A 19305-nucleotide genomic window follows, 5' to 3' on the forward strand; every position below is an offset into this window, starting at 1 on the left:
TTGCTGTGGATTGCAGAAGACATGAGCTTTTTTCCTGAGCCACTTGTCTGCTGCTTGGTTGAGTTGAGCTACGCTGTTGCCTCCCTGCCTTTGTCCTTTGGTGTGTCAGTTCAGGGTTTAGCTCAGCAGTGTGAGAAGCCCCAGGGACGGGAACACAAGGAGCAGAAGGAGGGGACGAGTGCTGGGGATGGTCAGTAAGGAGTTTGGGTGTTGGGAGAATTCTGCTTTCCACTGCCTGGCTTTGGAAACCGCCTCTCCTCTGGAGTCCGCTTCCCCTCCTTTTTTGCCCCCATCAGTCACTACCTCATTTCCAGTTTGCAAAATACCTCATATGCTTTTTTGTAGATAAGTTTGCAGTCTCTCAGCCCAGCCAGCAGCCCTTCCTCCACAGTGTTGTCAGGGCCTATTTGCAACCTCTAAGCCTCTCTGTAGCTCAGGTATCGCTTCAGGTCTTACAAAATGCCGAGGGCACCCTGAGTGGATGGCACTATTGCTGCTTGGGCTTTTTAGAGCCTGCCCTAAGCCATCCTGGCTTGCTATTTATAGTGCAGTTGTTCCATTCCTCTGTGGATGCGCTCTGCTTTCAGCCTTGCTTGGGCACCGAGGGCACCAGTGCCAGGAATAGCTCTGGGCAAGGAAGACATGGGAGTGGCTGCTTGAGCACAGCTCCCAGTTTGGGCCAGTTGCTTGTTGGAAGAGGCAGCAGGCTGCATCTGTGAGCTTTGGCTCTCGCTGAGTGTGGGCCTCCTCTGTGGCACAGCTGCTTTTCACGCAGGGGAAGGGAAGGGATTGCCTTTCCTCGTCAGGTGCCCCATGTGCACGCCTGGCTCCCCTGTGCTGCCGAGGCTGCTAGCGTAGAGCTCGGCACTGCGAGAGGCGGCATCCAGTGCCAGGTACGAGCAGGACTAGTGAGGGACCTCGGTGTGATGTGCTTGCGCTGGGGAGGGCAGTTTGCATGGGAAGCCCTGCTCCTAGCATGTCCTTCAAGCAGCGTCTGTGACCTCTTGGTCGTGTATCCTGAACCGCTGCCCACTAGGGCGGGTGGATGCCTTTTCAGTGAGGTGTCTGCCATCCCTCGCACAGGGCTCTGCTCTCCTTCCCGCAGGCGAGTGCTTGCTGGCCTCGAGGGAGCTCAAGCTGAGTTCTGAAAGGAGCCCACAGCACTGGAAACACCAACACCCTCCTTAGCGCTGCTGCTTGGGCAGAGCAGCTCCGGCCCTTTGGCTCGTGATGCTCGTAGCTTGTCTGGAGAGCAGAGCTGAACAAATAATTAATTGCTTGATTTAGTGCCCAAAATGAAAAGCTGGAGGAAAAAACCCAACACAGCCAAGTTTGAGAGACCCTTTATCTTTTCTTTTAAATGTAACGCAGCTCAATTTCAAACAAAACAATGCAAAATGAGACTTTCTGCTTGGAAAACAAAGCATTTCGTTCCTGTCCAAAACTTGTTGTGAAGCAGCAAATAGCTCTGAGCTGTCTGGAAACTGCAGTTTTCAATCAATAACTATTCAGCCGAAAACACTTACCCAGCTCTGCCGGTGACAATGCATGGCAGGCACCTGGGAGCCTGGCTCAGAGCCGTGCCCCTGGCACCTTCCCAGAGGTGGCGGGGAGGATGGTATTGTGCCTCTTGTGGACTTTTCCAGGCAGATTGTGGGTCCAGTGTGACTGGACTCTCTTTGCCTCCTTTTTTCCTGTAATTAACCTAATTAATTTTGCATGAAATGGTGCAGACTCCACAAGCATGTGTAGGGGTAAGGTCTGGTCAGATGTGCTGGGATATGGTCTCCCTTGTCCCACTGGGGAGGAGCTCCTGGTGCAGGTTGTTCAAGAGCGTTTCAGGAGAGCAGGGAGGTTTAGGGGGCAGGAAATATCCTGCCCATCTATACCCATGGGCACTGCTAGCTGGAAACTTAAGGCAGCGCTGGTTCACAGGGTGAAATTTCCACCACTTTGCTGTATGGGGCATGACGCCTGCTGCGTGGGTAGATTGGGTAGAAGCGGGAGGTCGCAGCTGCTGACCCTGCTGTTGCCTCTCAGCTCTGACCCCAGGAGCTGCTGTCTTCCACAAGCCCATGGCAGTGGAAGTGTCAGGAAATGGCAGGGGTGAACAGGTATTGATGCCGGGAGCGCATCCGGAGACTGGGACGCAGTGAACCTAATGGATTCAGAGCTGGCCATTAGCTGCAGCACAGACGTCAGCAAAAATGCAGATATTAGAAACCTAATCCTGGCAGAGGGAAGGGAGCTGGAGATCAGCCCAAATGCTGCTCCTCTTCTGTTTCAAGAGGCAGGCAGGGTCCTCCTGCCCCTTTAGTGCTCCTGCACAGTGCCCAGGCTTGGTCCCACCTGTCCCTAGCTGTGCTGGCCAGAGTGGCACGTGAAAGAGATTTGATCCAGGAGCCTGTAGCCTCAGAGTTAGTGTCAGAGCAGTTGTCCTATGTCGGGCTTTTGCTCCATCAGGCCCAGCAAAAGGCCAGTCAGTGGCAATACTTCACCTGCCAAGTATCCTGCTGGCATCAACCAACTTGTAGACCAGGGAGGTAAAGCTGGAAGCATTGTGTTGAACAGGTGTCACCTCCGTGAGCTTGTTGGGGGACTCAGCAGCACGTGGCAGGGTTTCATGGGGGCAAGAGGCACTGGGGACACCTCCAGATGCCAGGCTGGAGCGGGGCTGGTGTACCCCAGCAGGCTGTGTGGAAGCAGGAGCTCAGTGGGAAAACCACGACTGGCATGGCCTTGCGGGTTGCTCCCTTGAGCCTGGCACCATGGGCACAGGGCTGGCTGAGCACTGAGGGAAGCTGGTCTGCTCCAGAGCCATGCTGAGGGGGTTGGACAGCCCGTGGGTGAGGGTCTTCTGGCTGGCAGGGAGTGACTCGGTCCCTGAGAAGCGATCCTTACTTCTAGTCCGGGGTGAGACCCAGCTGGGGGTGTTGGCATGTCTGGGTGGGTGTCCCGGGCAGTGTGTCTGGTGTGCTGCAGCTCTGCTCACACACAAGCTTTCAGGGTCTATCCTGCTGGTCCCCTGCTGCGGTGAGGGACAAATGCAGCACGTGCAGCGGAGTGCAAGCCAGCACCCTGCTTTCTGCTGCCCTGGTGTCCCCACAGACATGGTTGAAGGCTATTGCCAGCTGGATCCTTCCAGCTTCTTCTCAGACCCAACAGAAGTGAGAGTGCTTAGGGACCGTGTTGCTCGCTGGTTGGCCCCTCTTGCCTTGCCTGAGAGTTGTGGCAAAATGCAGCTGCCCAGCTTGTAAGAGTTGCAGGATGTCTCTTAAGCCTCCTACGCAACACTTGCGTGCTCTGCTGTGTGCGGCACCGGACTCCCCACGCGTGCCCTGCGCAGCCCTCTCTCCGGCTGGGGCTCTGCTGGACAGCTGAATCCAGTGCCCAGCTGCGGACAGGGAAGACTGACTGTGGTGCCGCTCAGCAGAAGCGGACTGTGTCTCGCAGGTCCTCGTGATCGCAGTCCCTGCCAAGAGGAGTTGCCCCCTGATGCATTCCTGGGGTTTCAGACACGGAGAGGTAAGCAGTGAGGCGTGTTCCCATGTCAGACCCAGCCTGAACTTGCTTGTTTCCTCTGGAAACAAGGAAACAGTCTGGTGACGGTAGTCCCTGTTTCAGCCAAGCTCGGAGCTTCAACTAACACCCTTCAGAGACTGTTAGCTCCTCTTCCCCAAGTGCTGTGCTTCTGTCAGAGAAGAGGAGATGACTTTTCAGTGTGACCTTTGCGGAATAAAAAGATGAACCCTTAGGGCAGCAGGATTGTGTGTGGTGATAATCTTAGGGGCCTGAGGAGAGCTTTATGCATGAGAATGAGCCGTAACTGAGGCACAGGTGACTGTTGTTCCAGGCAGATCTCCACCTTTCTGGGATTTTCTCTGCAGCTTGCTGGTGTCGGAGGCAGTGGGGAGAGGGGGGCACATGTGCTGGTATCTGACTCTGTGGCTGCTGCTCCATCCCATTTCTAGAATATGGTGGCTTTTTTGCCACAGGTTGCTCTTTCCAGGGAAATATGAAGGTGAAATTCTCACTTAAGTTTCACTTATCATAAGACTGGGGAGGGAGGGATGGCGTGGTAATCTGGAGCACGGGGTTTTAATCCTGCTTTCCTGGCCAAATTCCTTTCTGCCTCTGTAAATTCCTGCAGTTGCCCTGCTCTGTGCTGCCTGTGTGGTATTGTCGGCTGGTGCAGCCCCCCTCAAGTGGCAGCGTTTCGGCTATGGGGATGGGGCCAGGGAGGTGACCCCGAATCGTAAAGCACTTTGGCAGATGGGTGCTGCGGTATGTGCTTTAAAGGTGACCTGCTGAACAAGGAACCAGCCTGTCCCCTCCCATCTCTTTGTAAAAGCAAAAGAGATCGTTCCTGGTTGCCTCAGTTCAAAGCGTGGTGCCTTTTCTCAGTTGCCAGCCTTGCTGCGTAGCTCTCGCTGCGGCTGCCGGGCCCCTTCTCACCTCCTGTGAGCCCAGCAAGCTGCCATGTTGTGCTCCTGCTGAGGCACTCTTACCAGGTCAGCTAAACTGTTGCTGCTCTCACAGCTCCAAAAATGAGACCTGGGAGAAGGATTTGCAGTTTCTGTTGCCTACAGCTAGGTAAGACAACAAGCAGCATGGCTCCACGAAATCACTCCCTTCCTAGCTGGCGAGAGCCAGGCCACCTCTTCCCTTGTAATGCCTGGGGGGACGCGGTATGGGGGCAGCAAGCCTGGGGCTGTCCCTGCCCGTGCCGCTCTTGCTGTGCCCCTTGCAGCATCCCCTCTGCAGGTGCACAGTAGCTCTAGGAGAGACAACAGGCTAAGATGTCCACCTTGAGGTGGGCCTTGCTGCCGGCTGCGGTGCTGTGGGAAAACAGGGCTGCTCCCTGCTGTGCTGGCGGGGCTGGGGGAAACATGCTGATGGCTATGGGAAAGCTGCCACTGCCAGCTCTCCCTAAACATTAACTTCTCACCTGATAGTCACTGAGCCAGGGAGAACGAAGGCCAGCTGGGCTGAGCCATGCTCCTACAAAAAAAGGGGATCTTGGAGGAGCGGGGTGCCAGTACATGGGCAGCTCTGGGGGGGGAAGCCGGGGGCAAGCAAGGTGGGCGCCTGTCCTGGGAGCGAAAGCTGCTTGTGCACGGAGGGGTGGCTGGCGGGCAGGCAGCCTTGGGCTCCTGCCCACGCCTCAGAGGTTGGTGTGAGCATGCACCCGGTGTTTGTGCAGCTGCCTGGCTCTGCTGGCTTGTCCCCTTGTCCATTGGCTATGGCCATGGAGGCAGGGGTGTCCAGGCATGAGACAAAACCAGAGTCCTGCCTGCCCCTTCCCCGGTGTCTGCCATCACCCCCTCCCAGTGTGAGAGGGGACCCGGGTGCGTCTTTCTGTCCTGTTTGCCACATCCCGATCCCTGACGAAGCAGGAGCAGCCCAGCTCCTGGGAAGAGCGTGGGGGAGGGAGGATAACCTGCTGTGAACGGCACTTCTGCCCTGCACCCTTGTGCTGGGGTCAGAAACCGGCAGTATTGGGAAACCTCTCATCTTACTGCTGGCTGCACTTGTCTGGCGCGGGCAAGGAGACTGAGGAGGGAGGACAGGAGGCCAAGCGCCATGGCTGCAGGGACAGGCAGAGCCACAGCTGCTGGTCCCCACTGTGCCCCTTGCCTGGGAGCCCCTTCCAGCCTTGCTCTCCACTTGCTGTGCCTCTAATGTTTCACGGGGGAGGAGAGGCTGCGTAGCTACTTGCCATCTCCTCCCCACTGCCATAAACATCCTAAAATGCCTCCACCTTGCCTATGCTCCCCCAGCAGCCTACCTGCTCATGCCCTGCCTGGCAGAGTCCCACTGTGGCGGGCCTGGTGCTGGGCCCTCACTTGCAGGAGCGAGCAAGATACGAGGCCGGGAAAAGCGTACGGAGAGGCGGTGATGGTCAGCCCGAGCAGGAGGCGGTTTCCTCCCCCCGGAGCAGTGCTGTTGGCAAGGAGGCTGTGGGAGGTCTGGGCTTCTCCCTAGAACGTGGGTGAGCCCTGTGCGGCTGCTGCCTCTGATGTCTCAGTTGGAGCACTTGTTCCATGGCAGATACCGTGGGGCAGGGACAGGACAGTCCTCGGGGCTGAGCTCCATGTGCCCCTGGGGCAGGCAGGGGAGCGAAGGGAGGGCTCCCGCGCTGGGGAGCTGCTGGTGCAGAGGAGCAGCAGGGCGGCCGGGGGTTTCCTCTCCCTGCCGGGGCTGGGCTGGGCAGAAAGGCTGCTGAGGAGAGGCTGGCTGTTGTAACCGGGGCTCTGCAAGGGCAAGCAAGAGCTGCTTGAGCAGGAGGTAAATGTGTCTCCTGGGGCAGTGATTTCTGCGCTGCCTGGGTGGAGAACCAGCCTGCCCCTGCCCTGGGCCTCGGGGCTGCCTTTGCAGGCTCTGCTCTGTCTTTGCCAGGCAGGCTGGGGCTTGCTGCCGCAGCTCGCCCTTGGATTACAGGGTGGGGGGCCAGTCACGTTTCATCTGAACTGCTCTGCAGGCACTTTGCATCCTAATCCCTCCGCCGGCTGCCGGTGGCAGCCTCCTCCCAGCACACCCTGCCTTCTCTGGGCACCCTCCAGCAGACTCGGTCCGGTCCGGGGCCCAGGGAGGCAGGTGGGAGGGCAGGGGCTCCTCCTTCCCCTCCGGCCCCGGGCAGGAGCCTCCTGCCCTTCCCCAGCCCTGAGGCCAGGCGCGGGGGGAGCTGCAGGTAGAGCCCAGCAATGCATAGTTAGCATTCCCAGCCCCGGCCTCCTGCTCCTCCTGCCGCCATCCTGCTCGCTCCCGGCGTGCTGGGCAGGTCTGGGGGATGCTGCGCTCTTCAGGGAGCCCTGCTCTCCAGGGCTGGTGGGGCTGGAGCAAGCCTGGGCAATCGGGGAGCAGCTCTTTGTTCCTTTTCACACCTACGGTGGTGTTTGCACCCTGCACAGCTGAGGGGCTGTTGCTCAGACCCCAGGTGGTAGCTCCTCTCTCTGGGTGGCAAGGACTGCACTTGCCACACTTGCATTCCGGGATGGCCGTGCAGCGCCTCTCTGCCAGCCCAGGGAGGACGAGGTGGGCTCTGCTGCCTTCCAAAGCCCCCCCGCGTATCCTGCTGTGTGGACAAAGGCTCCTGCACCTGCCCCGGGGAAAGGAAGCCGCAGGTGCTGGGCAGGGGGTGAATAATCCCGGTGCTTCCCTTATCTCGGCAAAGGAGGGATGTTTGAGGCTTGGGAGGGTGGATTCCTCCCGACTTACTTTGGGCACCTCCGTGCCCCTGGCGCTGGGGGCTCTTGAGTAGAAAGCAAATTTAATCTCTTGTTTTGTTTGTTCTTCCTCCGAAAGGAGGGCCAGCGCAGGGCGTGCGGGGGGGAGCTTGGGTTTGAGAGCGGGGAGGAGGGGGGAAAGTGTCAGATCCGAAAGGGAGGAGTAAAGGGAGGACGGGGAACGGCAGACCCGGGAGGCAGCAGCAGCAGTGGGCTGCCAGCCGGCTGGGGAGGCGCCCGGGGAGGAGGAGAAGGGGAAAGGCAGGTAAGGAAATTGCCTCCTGGGGAGCGGCCAGGTGAGGAGGGGGAGAAGGGATGGTGGGAGGGGTGGGGGTGCTATGGGTGTGATGGATGGAGTCCTTGGGTGCTTCTGGGAGGGTCTTTGCCAACTGGCCTGCTGCTGGTCCCATCCTGTCCCCCAAAATTGCTGTCCCAGTAGCATGCTCGCGTGCAAGCTGGGGATGGAGTGCCGTTCCCTGTGGTGAGGCCCCCCAGAGGGGCCATGGGGGCAAACAGGAGCGGGAGGGGTCCGGCTGTGTCCCCCAACTTCTCTCTCCTTCGTTTGTGCTAAAGTCCCTTTCCCGTCCCTCACCTTCCCAGCCAGTGGGGTGCTGGCTGACCTCCCTCATCTTGCCTTGCCCCCACCTCTCCTGCCTTGAGCCCGACACAAAGTTTTGGGGATGCCCGGGCCGGGCAGGAGACGTGGAGATTGGCTCATAGGAAGGGAGATGGGCTGGCAGCAGTGTGCAGAGACCTCGCCAGGTCCAGCCCTGCTCATGTCCGTGGCAGGGAGAAGGGGCGCCTGGGCCCGGCATGCTCCAGGAGTCAGCTCCCTCTTCCCTGCCATGCCTGCGCTTGTCCCACTGTATAGAGCGGAAAAGCAGGGCCATGCTGAGCCCCGCTTGCAGGGAGCTGTGGTGCCAGCAGGACCCCTTCTCCACCAGGAAAAGGGGTGCAGCCCTCAGGTGCCATGCCTGCTGCCCCAGGGGCTCGGCTGCATCCCCCAGCGGGTTAGGGTGGCCGCGCTCCCTCGGGCTGGCCTCGCCCCAGCCCTTGCAGAGCCTGAGCCTCTTGCTGCGTATCCCTTGCCCCTGGCCAGCTTGCCATCCGCGCTCAGCAGGCCATTCCTGTGGCTGGCAGGCGTTTGTGCCCCGGTCTCAGGGGCTGCTCGAGGTGATGTCCTCCCAGGCTGCCTGTTCCAGCCCCCAAGCGCTGGCGGCCCCATGGGCATCTGCACATCAATGGGCTCTGGCGGGGTGTGTGCAGGGGGGAGCAGACCCTAATCCGGCCCATTCATCCCTACAGCAGCTTTTGTTGAGCCTCCAGATGTTGAGCTGAGGGCAGGGGCTCAGCCTGGAGCTGCAGCAGGCAGGCCTGCCGGGGAGGGGTTGGTGTTGCCTTGCTTTTGTGGGGTCTTTGTCTGCCCTGGGCACCTGGAGCTCTGGGGTCTCGGGCAGGGCTCTGGAGACGGGCTCTCTGTCGCCGTGCTCAGCCTGGGCACAGGAGCAAAGCGGGGAGCGTGGTCCTGTGCCCGGTGGGGGAGTGTCTGGCTGCTGCCAAGGAATGAAAGCAGCACAGCACGCGTGGCTGGACCTGCTATGTGGGGCAGTGGGGCGAGCGAGCCCCCCCGGCGTGCCCCATTGAGCCAGCAGTGTCGGGAAGTGAGTTTCACCGAAGCGTTTGGGATTTTTCCACCAAACTTCGCTGGGGCAGGTAGCTGCGAGTGGAGGGGGGAGGCGTTTCGCCCACGGCAGACCTGGGTACGGGAGGGCTGGGAAGGAGCCAGCGTGCCCGGCTGGGATCCTTGCCGGGCTCCGCGTGGGCTGCGCTCCCACCCGCGTCCTTGAGGCCGAGTCTCAAGAGCAGTCCCGGCCCCTTCGGCCTCCGGAGGTGGTGGGGGAGGGACCTGCACTCCCTCTCAAGGGCAGGCTCCATTAGACCAGCCCATGACCGGCCACCCGGCTCGGGGAGGACCTTGCCGGCGCAGCCTCCCTCCTGCCCTGGGAGCCCTTCATTGTTTCCCCTTGGCCTGTGGGATGGCAAAGGAGCAAGGAACAGAGCTGGAGTGAAATTGCCTGGAGGACTCCTTCCCTCCTCCCATGTTTGAGGGCTCCCTTGAGAGCCGCGTGGCCACGGCAGGGCGGCTGGCAGGCCACGCACAGGCAGGCCGCGCACGGGCAGGAGCGTGCTGGCTGGGAGCGGCTGTCGCTGGAGAGGTGAAGGTTGTCTGTCTTGCTGCTGCACTTGCCCAGGCAGTGTCCTGGTGGGAGCAGGAGACATCTTGCTGGGGATTGTCAGGGTATTTGGGTGTGGGCTGCAGGGCTGCTGGGGACGCCTGCTCTCTCCTCCCCTGTCCCTCGCAGGCTCTAGGATGCCGGGGCCAGCCGGGCTCGGGCTGCCCACCTGATCTTCACCGCTCCCGTCCTGCCAGCACACCATGTTGCGCTCCTGGCGCGTGAAGCTGAAGCTGCTGCTCGCCACGGTGACCCTGGCCATCCTCCTCTCCTGGCTCTACCTCTTTGTGGGCAGCCTTGAATGTGAGTGGGTCCTCTTCCTCCTCATCCAGATCAAGGGACGGTCCTCAACAGGGGGTGGGCAGGGGAGGCCGAGGCCTTGGGGTGGTTTCTCTGTGACCATGCAAATTGCTGCAGGTGTATCTGAGCTCTGCATTTCCAGGGGTATCCCTGAGGATCAGGGGAGCAGAGCTGTGACATTGGCTGGGCACACATGGGTTCTGCCGGGACGCCTCAGTTGGGGCTATGCCCCACCATCCACACCCAGTCCCTTCTGGCTGAGCTCTTCATTGCCGTGCCCATCGCATGCTCCGTGTCTCTTCTGCAGATGGCCGCTTCCTCCTGCTGCCGCCCTGCCTGGGCGAGCAGCCGAGCCGGGACGTGGAGCGGGAGGCACTGGCCTCGCGGGTGCGCAGGGTGGAGGAGGAGAACCAGCAGCTCCGCCAGCAGCTCGGCCAGGCGCAGGCGGAGGGCAGCGATGGCAGCCCGCAGTGGGGGACCTCCGCCGAGGACAGGGACCCCCCTGGGGGTGAGAGGAGCAACCGCACGGCCTGCCCCAAGCAGCGGACGGTGCACAAGTGTGAGGTGGGTGATGACACCGGCATGGTGGCGCGGGGATAGGGGTTGTCGGACGGGAGGCTGGGACCCTGGCTGAGCATGGAGGTATGTGCAACCTGCCTGGCACTGCTCGCCCTGTGCCTTGGCCATGCTGGGGCCTCATCCTGGCTCTCCTTGGTGCTCAGTGGGCCACAATGGGTGGATGAGGCTGTCTTGCTTCTCCAGAGAGGGAGGCCAGACAGGAGGAGTGGCAGTGAGACTCCTGGTCCCTGCTTCTGAGCTGGGGAACTCCCATCGCTCTGGGGCTCCTTCCCCAGGGGAAGGGCTGGGTTATGGAGTCTCTCCCCATAGCATGGCCCCAGGGAGGAGCTGACAGGCCCCTGCGAGGGGCGGCTGTCCAATCTCAAAAAGGCACCGTTTGTCTCTGGCAGCTCCTGCATGTTGCGATTGTGTGTGCCGGGCACAACGCGAGCCGGGATGTGGTCACTCTGGTGAAATCCATCCTCTTCCACAGGTAATGGGGAGGTGCTGTGCCGGAAGCCTGGTGGTTTGGGTTGCCAGATGAGCTGCTGCAGGCCACAGGGGGGGCAGTGCTGCGGGAGAGAGGCTCTAGGACCTCTTTCTACCCCCTGTGCCACTGCCTAGCAGGCCAGAGGGGGATTTGTTTCCCCCAGATCACTGATTTTTCTCCTTCTGCCCCGTCAGCTGGTGTCTGTCCCCTGGTAGGGGTGGGAGGGATGGGGACCATGTCCTCTTCCTCCTGCTGGGGTGCTAAGTGATGCTGCGCTTGCCCTTGGCAGGAAAAACCCCCTCCACTTTCATTTCATCACGGACTCAGTGGCCCACCAGATCCTCCAGACGCTCTTCCAGTCCTGGATGGTGCCCTCCGTCCACGTCAGCTTCTACAACGCCGATGACTTGAAGGCAGGCACTTGACCCCTCCCTTTGCCCTGTCCCAACCAGTGCTTGGAGGGCAGAGGGGAGCAGCAGAGAGGGGCGAGTGGGAGGGGGGTTTATTAACTCTTTTCCTGCTGGTCCCTCACTCACCTGCTCCCCTTTCTGGACTAGTTGCTGAGAAGGGCGGCACAGGGCTGGTGCTGGATGGGTGGGGAGGCCCTTTGGGGTAGCACTGCCTCTGTGGCGGAGCCCCACTGGGCACTGACACGCTGGGGTTCAGGCGGGGGGTTCAGGCTTTCTCTGCCTGGGCATGCTGGGCACACACAGCTGTCCTGCCTGGGCAGGGGAAGGGCATGGCTGAGCCCAGCCCTGAGGCCGTGTCGCCTTGCAGCCGGAGGTGTCGTGGATCCCCAACAAGCACTACTCTGGCATCTACGGGCTGATGAAGCTGACGCTCACCAAGGCACTGCCCTCCAACCTCTCCAAGGTCATCGTCTTGGACACTGACATCACCTTTGCCACCGATATTGCTGAGCTCTGGGCTGTCTTCAGGAAGTTTTCTGGTGAGGACAGGATGCCCCTGGGACCCGCTGGGACCCTGGCAGGGCTCAGGGTGGCAGTCCCCATCTGCCACAGCAGCAGTGCAGTGGGTTTGCTTGGGCCTTCTGAACCTACAGCAAGATGGGCTGCATCCACGTCTCTCTCTTTCCTCAGACAAGCAGGTGATTGGGCTGGTGGAGAACCAAAGCGACTGGTATTTGGGCAACCTCTGGAAAAACCACAAACCGTGGCCAGCCCTGGGACGTGGCTTCAACACGGGTGAGTGTGGGCCCTGCAGCTGAGGTGGCACTTGGCACGGGGAGGCTGGGGAAGGCTGAGGTGAGACAGGAGAGTCTGGTGGGCACGAGGGGGCTGCCACAGTATCCTGGGGTTGTGTGGGGGAGTGCAGATCAGCAGCATGTCCCAGGGGCTGACGACACGCAGGCTGCAGCGCTCCAGCTCTGTAATGGCTGAGTGCTCCCTTGGTGACCCCGTGCCCTCCTCCCCGACACCCAGGGGTGATCCTGCTCTTGTTGGACCGCCTGCGTCGCCTGGGCTGGGAGCAGATGTGGCGGCTGACGGCGGAGCGGGAGCTCATGAGCATGCTCTCCACCTCACTGGCTGATCAGGTAACGGTCCCTCTTCCTCTGGGGTGGTCGGCCCCGCTGCGTTCCCGTAGCGCTTCTGGCACAACGGGTGCGTGCCGTCTTCCTCATCCACCTGTGCATTTGCCTTTCTCTCTCCTAGGACATCTTTAACGCAGTGATCAAGCAGGACCCGGCTCTGGTGTACCGGCTCCCCTGCTTCTGGAATGTGCAACTTTCTGATCACACCCGCTCGGAGCAGTGCTACACTGAGGTCTCGGATCTCAAGGTGGGTGGGTTTGCTGCCTTTGAGACTGGCGAGGGCCTGAAGGACAGTACATGTGCTGGGGGCCCGGGGGAGTCAGCATGGGGTCTGGGGGCTTGGGGTGTGGTGGGTGCTGCTGACTTCCCCTCCATGGGGTGACACACAACTGCCCTCAGGTGATCCACTGGAACTCGCCCAAGAAGCTGCGGGTGAAGAACAAGCACGTGGAATTCTTCCGTAACCTCTACCTGACCTTCCTGGAGTACGATGGGAACCTGCTGCGCAGGGAGCTCTTTGGCTGTGCCAGTCTCCCCAGCCCGCCCAGCAACCAGGTGAGGGCAATTGCGACTCTGCCTGCGACCCCAGAGGGTGGGGTGAGCAGAGACCCCGCGCAGCCACCCCAGCTCACCCTGGGGTTCCTGTACTCCCTCACCTTTGTGGTGTTGCAGCTGCAGCAGGCACTGGAGGAGTTGGACGAGGATGATCCCTGCTATGATTTCCGCCGGCAGCACCTCATGCAGCACCGCGTCCACCTGTTCTTCCTGCAGTACGAGTTCCTGACCCTTCCCAACCCCACCGATGTCACCCTCGTGGCCCAGCTCTCCATGGACAGGTACTTGCTGATGGGGCTGGTGGGAGGTTGGATCCCACCTCCGCTCCTCTGGGGAGGCTCCACAGCTTGGGAGCTAACAGGGATCTCGAAACATGGGTTCCTCACCCTCACACCAGCGCTTTGCAGTAAGGAGCAACACCCCAAGCTGGGAGCAGCAATTCCTCCTGTTCCTTCCTGAACTGGGCTCCGGGGGCATGCAGCTCATGCGCAAGCACCCAGTTTTGGGTCTGGCCAAGCTGCCATGGGAAGGCCTCCTGCTCACACAGCACCCTTTGCTTCACAGGTTACAGATGTTGGAGGCCATCTGCAAACACTGGGCAGGACCCATCAGCCTGGCACTGTACATGTCAGACGCGGAGGCTCAGCAGTTCCTGCGCTACGCCCAGGCCTCAGAGGTGCTGAGCGCCCGCCGCAACGTCGCCTACCACATTGTCTACAAGGAGGGGCAGTTCTACCCCATCAACCTCCTGCGCAACGTGGCCTTGGCCAACACGCAGACGCCATACGTTTTTCTGACGGACATTGACTTCCTGCCTATGTATGGCCTCTACGATTACCTCAGGTAAGGCTTTCTCCAGCTGGCTCTTACTCAGCCTGCCAGGCTCCCTAAAGCACCAGGGTTTGCAGGAAATGCCCTGGGCAGCAGCCCTCAACATGCAGAAACTGCTTCCTTTGTGTTCAGCCTTGGGATCCTGCCCGTGCTTTTGTCAGACACCAGCAGATACGAGGAAGGAGCTGTGGCTGTGAGGGATGCCCCGTTCCTCCTGCCCTTGCGTGGCACACTACAAAGTGTCCAAACCCACCAATACCCTTCTGGAGCGGTGGGCAGGCTGGAGGGGCTGAGGAAGCGGGCTGTGGCCATGGCTCACAGCCACGGAGACCTCATGCCCTTCCTACCGCCACAGGAACTCCATCCAGCAGCTGGAGCTGCCCCAGAGGAAGGCAGCACTCATCGTGCCGGCATTTGAGACCCTGCACTACCGCCTGACCTTCCCCAAATCCAAAGCAGAGCTGCTCTCCATGCTGGACATGGGCTCCCTCTACACCTTCAGGTAGGGACTGCAGCTGCCCTGCCGTCTAGTGGGCCTGTCACACCCAGCAGAAGCCAGTTTTGTACCCTTGTGCCTTGGGGCTGTAGGGCAGCTGGCTCAGAGGACCTCCTGCATCCTCTGCCTGTCTCGGGGAGCTGCCAGCTTTCCCGGATCTCTCATTTCTGTCTCTCCCCACAGGTACCATGTGTGGCCAAAAGGCCATGCCCCAACTGACTACGCCAAGTGGCGGACGGCCACCGTGCCATACCGCGTGGAGTGGCAGCCAGACTTCGAGCCTTACGTTGTAGTGAGGCGAGACTGCCCCAAGTATGACCAGAGGTTCGTGGGCTTCGGCTGGAACAAGGTGTCCCACATCATGGAGCTGGATGCACAGGTGGGTGACAGGCTGCTCCTGGCACCAGGGAGGTGCTGGGTGTTGGGGGGTCTTGGCTGGGCACGGGCATGTTGGTACCACCAAACTGATGCTCACAGTAAGGGCTGCTGCTCTGCCCCCAGGAGTATGAGCTGCTGGTCCTGCCCAACGCCTTCATGATCCACATGCCTCACGCCCCCAGCTTCGACATCTCCAAGTTTCGCCTGAGCGCGGGGTACCGGGGCTGCCTCCAGACGCTGCGGGAGGAGTTCCACCAGGACCTGTCGCGGCGGTACGGGGCTGCTGCGCTCAAATACCTCACCGCCGAGAGGAGCCTGTGAGGCCCGGGGACAGTGGATGCGGGGTGCTAGCAGCATGCTGGAGAGGAGGAGGGTGCAGAGCCTTCCTCCTGCCCCGGCCCACCACCGCAGCCTGGCCCAACAGAACCAAGCCAGCAGCACAGCCTCTCCAGCCCAGCAAAGGAATGCCCTTACAAAAGATGGAAGGTGCCAGCTGCCAGAACAGGCATACGTGTGGGTCAAGCTGCTGCGGTGTGGCTAAGGGGTTTTTTGGAGCAGCAGCCTTCCTGTGTTGCAGGGGAACCTCCCCACTCCAGGGGCCAGGGGGACAGGTCTCCTCCCCCCCTGTTTTTTAGCAGTTGTGGATTCTCAGTCTTTGTTAGCTCACCTCACCCTGAGGCCTGGCAGCTGTACCTTACCCTGCTCTGCCTCTGCTCTGTGGTCCCAGGTCCCAATCCTCCACGCACCCCTCTGGGGCTTTGGTGAGTGGGAGATGGCATCCGTTGTGGAGCCAGGCTCAGAGAAAGCCTCCCAGCACCCTGGGAGGTGGGGCCGGGGAGTATCAGGGGTTGTGGAGACCTGGTTAAAGGCCGAGGTTAAAGGACCGAGGCTGGCTGGTTAACAGGGCGAGATATTGTTACTCCCCATCCGTATGGATGCAAAGTCCCCAGTGGGGTGAGCTCAGTACCAGTGGGGTGGGAAGTCGCCCAGAGCAGGACGGGCTGTCTGCTGTCCCCAGCAGTGAGCTCGAGAACGGGCCCGTGCCTCTTGGCTGCAAGCAGCCGTGCTGGTGACAGTCCCCATCCTGGGGCTGGCAGTGCCCCCCAGGGCAGGGCTGCAAACCGTGCCGGGCAGCCACTGCCACGGGCAAAACAGCAGCTTCGTGGGCCAGCACATGCTTGGGGAAATTCCTGGCAGGGGACCACCCTGCTCCTCCCCAGCTCTTGGCAGCGCAGATGTTGCCATCGACAATCAGGGATGTGGTTGACACTGGACAAGACCGTAGCTGAGCACTGTGGCGGGATCTCCGTGCCGGGAGCAGCTTGGCCAGGCACTGTTCCACCGCTATCACACACTGGAGCACAGAGGATGCATTGCTTTCCTCACGCTATTTAAATTATTTAATACTTTTCTCATAAGAATTAAATGATTAGGGTGTCTTGGGGTTTTGGGGGTTTTTTTGTTGTTTTTTTTTTTTCTCTTTTTAATCCTTTCTTCCTCCGGGATGATTTTGCTGGTGGCCCTGGAGGCTTTCCAGGCCAGTTGCTGCTGCAGTCTCTGCTGTTCTCTCCTTAGCGTTCCTCTGGGCTGCAAGCGCCAGCTCTGTGCAGGTGTGAGGATTTGCGTCCATGCTGGGAGGAGCCATATGAAGTGCAGGGTATGGAAAGGGCACAAGTGCTTGTTGCTTACTCTCTCTTTTTAATTTAATTTTTAAATTAAAGCTTTTTTATTCTTTTTCACATCCTTGTTAGAACTGCCTGGTTATTAACTTTTTCTGCTGTGAGCCTGCACGTGTCCCCTGGAGGGAAAGCAGCGGGAGGAGAGCAATGTGGGGGTAGCCCGAGCCTCGGCTGGGGAAAAGCATCGTTGGGCTTGCTCTGCCGGGCGCCTTTGAAGCCTTTTCCCTTTCTGACTGGCACAGTTGGGAGGGTTGGCAAGCAGAGCAAAACAAATGCCCGTGCCACCAAGCGGCAGGCGCGCCGGTCCCCTGCCAGCTCTGAAATGGCTGGCGGTCACCGACTGCCATGGGATCAAGTCCACCAGTTCCCAGTGTGGCCGTGGGGCTGGCAGCCTGGGTGGTAGCACGGCCCGCCTGCACAGCCAGCGCCCTTTAACTGGAGCCTGAGGCCTCACGGCTTAGGCATGGAGTCAGGTTAGTCACACCCAGTGCTGCGGCTCATCCCAGACACCAGCGTGCCGAGCTGCTCGCTGCGCTGGGACCCGCAGGACCTTCCCTTGGCCCGATAGGATGGGCTCCCAACTTGGGCCGTGACGCAGGCAGCAGGACCGACCGAGGCTCCCCCGCTGAATGGTTTTGGCTTTACAAGACCCTTCGGAATAAAAACTGGCTCTTGGGCCATACGAACCATCAGCCTTGCATCTGCAGGGGGAGAGGATGGGGGTGGTACACCAGGAGCAAGTTGGGAAAAGACACTGCTGATTGCGGTGAAGCCAGGCATGGCTCCACCCAACAGAGTCCCGAGCAGACAGCTTTTGTTTAATACAGCCAGAGCTCACTGATACCACACTGCTTCCGCATTAAGTGACAGCACAGGTTCAGATGGGATCTAGACCCTAGTTTAGCCTGCTCTCTGCTAGAGATGCGGTGGTGAAGCAGAGCTGGGATGGAGCAGGCCTTTTGTGGGCATTTTTTTGATGGTTAGATGGTTACAGAAATGCTGGCTCTGCAGTTTTTTGGAAGGTGTACTGCTCTGCCTATAGCAGGAGGACTGTGTGCCATCATGTGCAGATAGTCCTTCCCAGCCTAGCCCGGCCTTAGCCCAAAACTTGCCGACGAGGGTTTAGGTACCAGGAGTCAGCCCAGCTTGGAGCTGGTCCCCGTGTGCCCTCTGCCGGGCAGCATCAGCTGGAGGCAACCACCGAGTCGGAGCCCACGGAGATTTTCTTAACTGAGCGCAGCCCCTTTTAGAGCTAAAATTTATTTCTACTAACGCAGCACCCTTCCTCCTGCCAAGAAGGCAGGAGCGAGCGTGTCACAGCCATCGCGCAGAGCCACGCTCAGAAACCCCTCCCGGGGCTGGGGACTTTCTGCGGGCACCGCGCCTGTGGGACCTGCTGTCCCCGCCTGGTACATACAGCTAAGGAGACGAGAGATTTGATTGTGTTTTATTTAGTAAAATGTTAAAATAAATAAATACAAATTGATCAGATGCTCTGTACCACCCCCCCCCCACCTTTAATTTGCTAAAATCTAAACACATTTGTACCAAAACTGAAACCACAAGGGACTTGAAGGCAGCAAAGAGACTGCAGATCACTATGAGCATCAGGCTAAAAAAAATAGAGATATTTAAAAAACCCAAACCAGCTCACAAGTCGGTGTTCTCATGACGTGATTCTGTGACAACAGAGCAGTACCAGTTGGAACGGGAGATGGGTGGGGAGGGAGCAGTGCGGGCAGCACCGGCTCACGGAGGGCAGAGCCATGGCTTCGCCATGCGGAAACCCATCCGGGAGGGAAGCTGCCACCGTCCCCTTGCAGCAGCAGGCCCGGCAGCCACAGGGGCTGTGCTGCCGGAACGGGGGGCTGTTCACCAAAACCACTTGGAGAAGTCGGGCAGGCTGGGGAGGGACCGGGGCTCGGACACGGCGCTCTTCAGGTCAGCTCCTGGTCCGACCCCAAGCCAGGACTCCCGCGTTACAGCTTGGCCTCGGGTGAGATGCTGGGGTGGGGGTGGGATGGGATGAAGCACGGCACATCGGCGGGTTGTGGTATCAACAAGTCTACCGAGACGGTGCCGGCACGATCGCAGGAACGTGAAGCCGTGGTCTAGGCCTGAGTATTTTCTCTATACAAGCAGAGCTGCCTTCACAACCCACCTGCCCTCCACTGCGGACAACACAGTGGGTGTTTGGCAGATTAGAGCCAGTCAGCCCCCAAAAGACAAAACACTGCATGGGAAGCCACCCCACTGCTGCACCAGACCTGCCAAGCCAGCAGCAGCTCACCACCGCTTCTCTGCACCACGGGCTCCGCTGCTGTTGACGCTGCTTCTTTCCTCCGCAGGCGCCTGAGCAGGCTGGCACTAGCGGTCTCCCCCCAGACCCCGGTTACCTTGCTTAATCTTTGCTCAGTGGCGTTTGCAACCTGTGCTTTGCTTCTGTGGGACTACGAGAGGCGGCCAAGATGCCTCTGTCAAGTGTAAGAAGGTGCTTGGGGGAGCCCTGCAGCTGTGACTGGAGTGAAGTAGCTTGTGGGATACGACTGCCTGCAAGCTCTGCTTGCGTGGGGGTCCTGGGAAGCTGCCCGAGCCCCAGGGGCTTATCCGGTAGCAAAAACCTTCCTTAAGGAGGGTCCTGGCTACCTGTCACATACGGCATCAAGAACCAGCGTACCTTCTGGAAAGGAGAGCTGACGGGTAAGATGCTACTCCTGGCTCTGGAGTCAATCACTGCTTTGATGCCAGTGATAATTAAAGAAACACAGGAGACTACGATAGAAATTACACATCATCCCAGGACAAGCAGCAACACGCAGCCTCCTGCCACACCCAGCACGGAGCGCGACTGTAACCTCTTCTTCCAACAGCGCCTGCTCCCAGCCCATGAAAAATGGCTCTTGCAGTGTCAGAACTGCCAGTACCCGCTTTATGGAGGGGAATGCGAGGTACGGAGGGATTTCTTTCTTTCCTTTTTAAGTAAGTAGAAGTGGCCTCTCCCCCTCA

At 59.8% G+C, this 19305-nt stretch overlaps 1 protein-coding gene across 1 annotated transcript; it reads left to right on the top strand.

Moving 5' to 3' along the window:
• Window positions 1–9663: 9663 nt before the first annotated feature.
• Window positions 9664–14941, top strand: LARGE2 (LARGE xylosyl- and glucuronyltransferase 2; the record flags this gene model as incomplete). The annotated part of the gene is made up of 14 exons (XM_082000113.1): window positions 9664–9763; window positions 10068–10324; window positions 10729–10811; window positions 11098–11221; window positions 11586–11757; window positions 11909–12013; window positions 12251–12363; window positions 12482–12607; window positions 12760–12915; window positions 13033–13196; window positions 13480–13758; window positions 14102–14248; window positions 14426–14621; window positions 14744–14941. The coding sequence occupies 14 exons, from the start codon at window positions 9664–9666 to the stop codon at window positions 14939–14941; spliced, it is 2220 nt and encodes a 739-aa protein (XP_081856239.1).
• Window positions 14942–19305: the final 4364 nt, after the last annotated feature.

The sequence above is a fragment of the Phaethon aethereus genome (genome assembly GCF_964289735.1).
Source record: "Phaethon aethereus genome assembly, chromosome: 5".
In the NCBI taxonomy this organism is placed as follows: Eukaryota; Metazoa; Chordata; class Aves; order Phaethontiformes; family Phaethontidae; genus Phaethon; species Phaethon aethereus.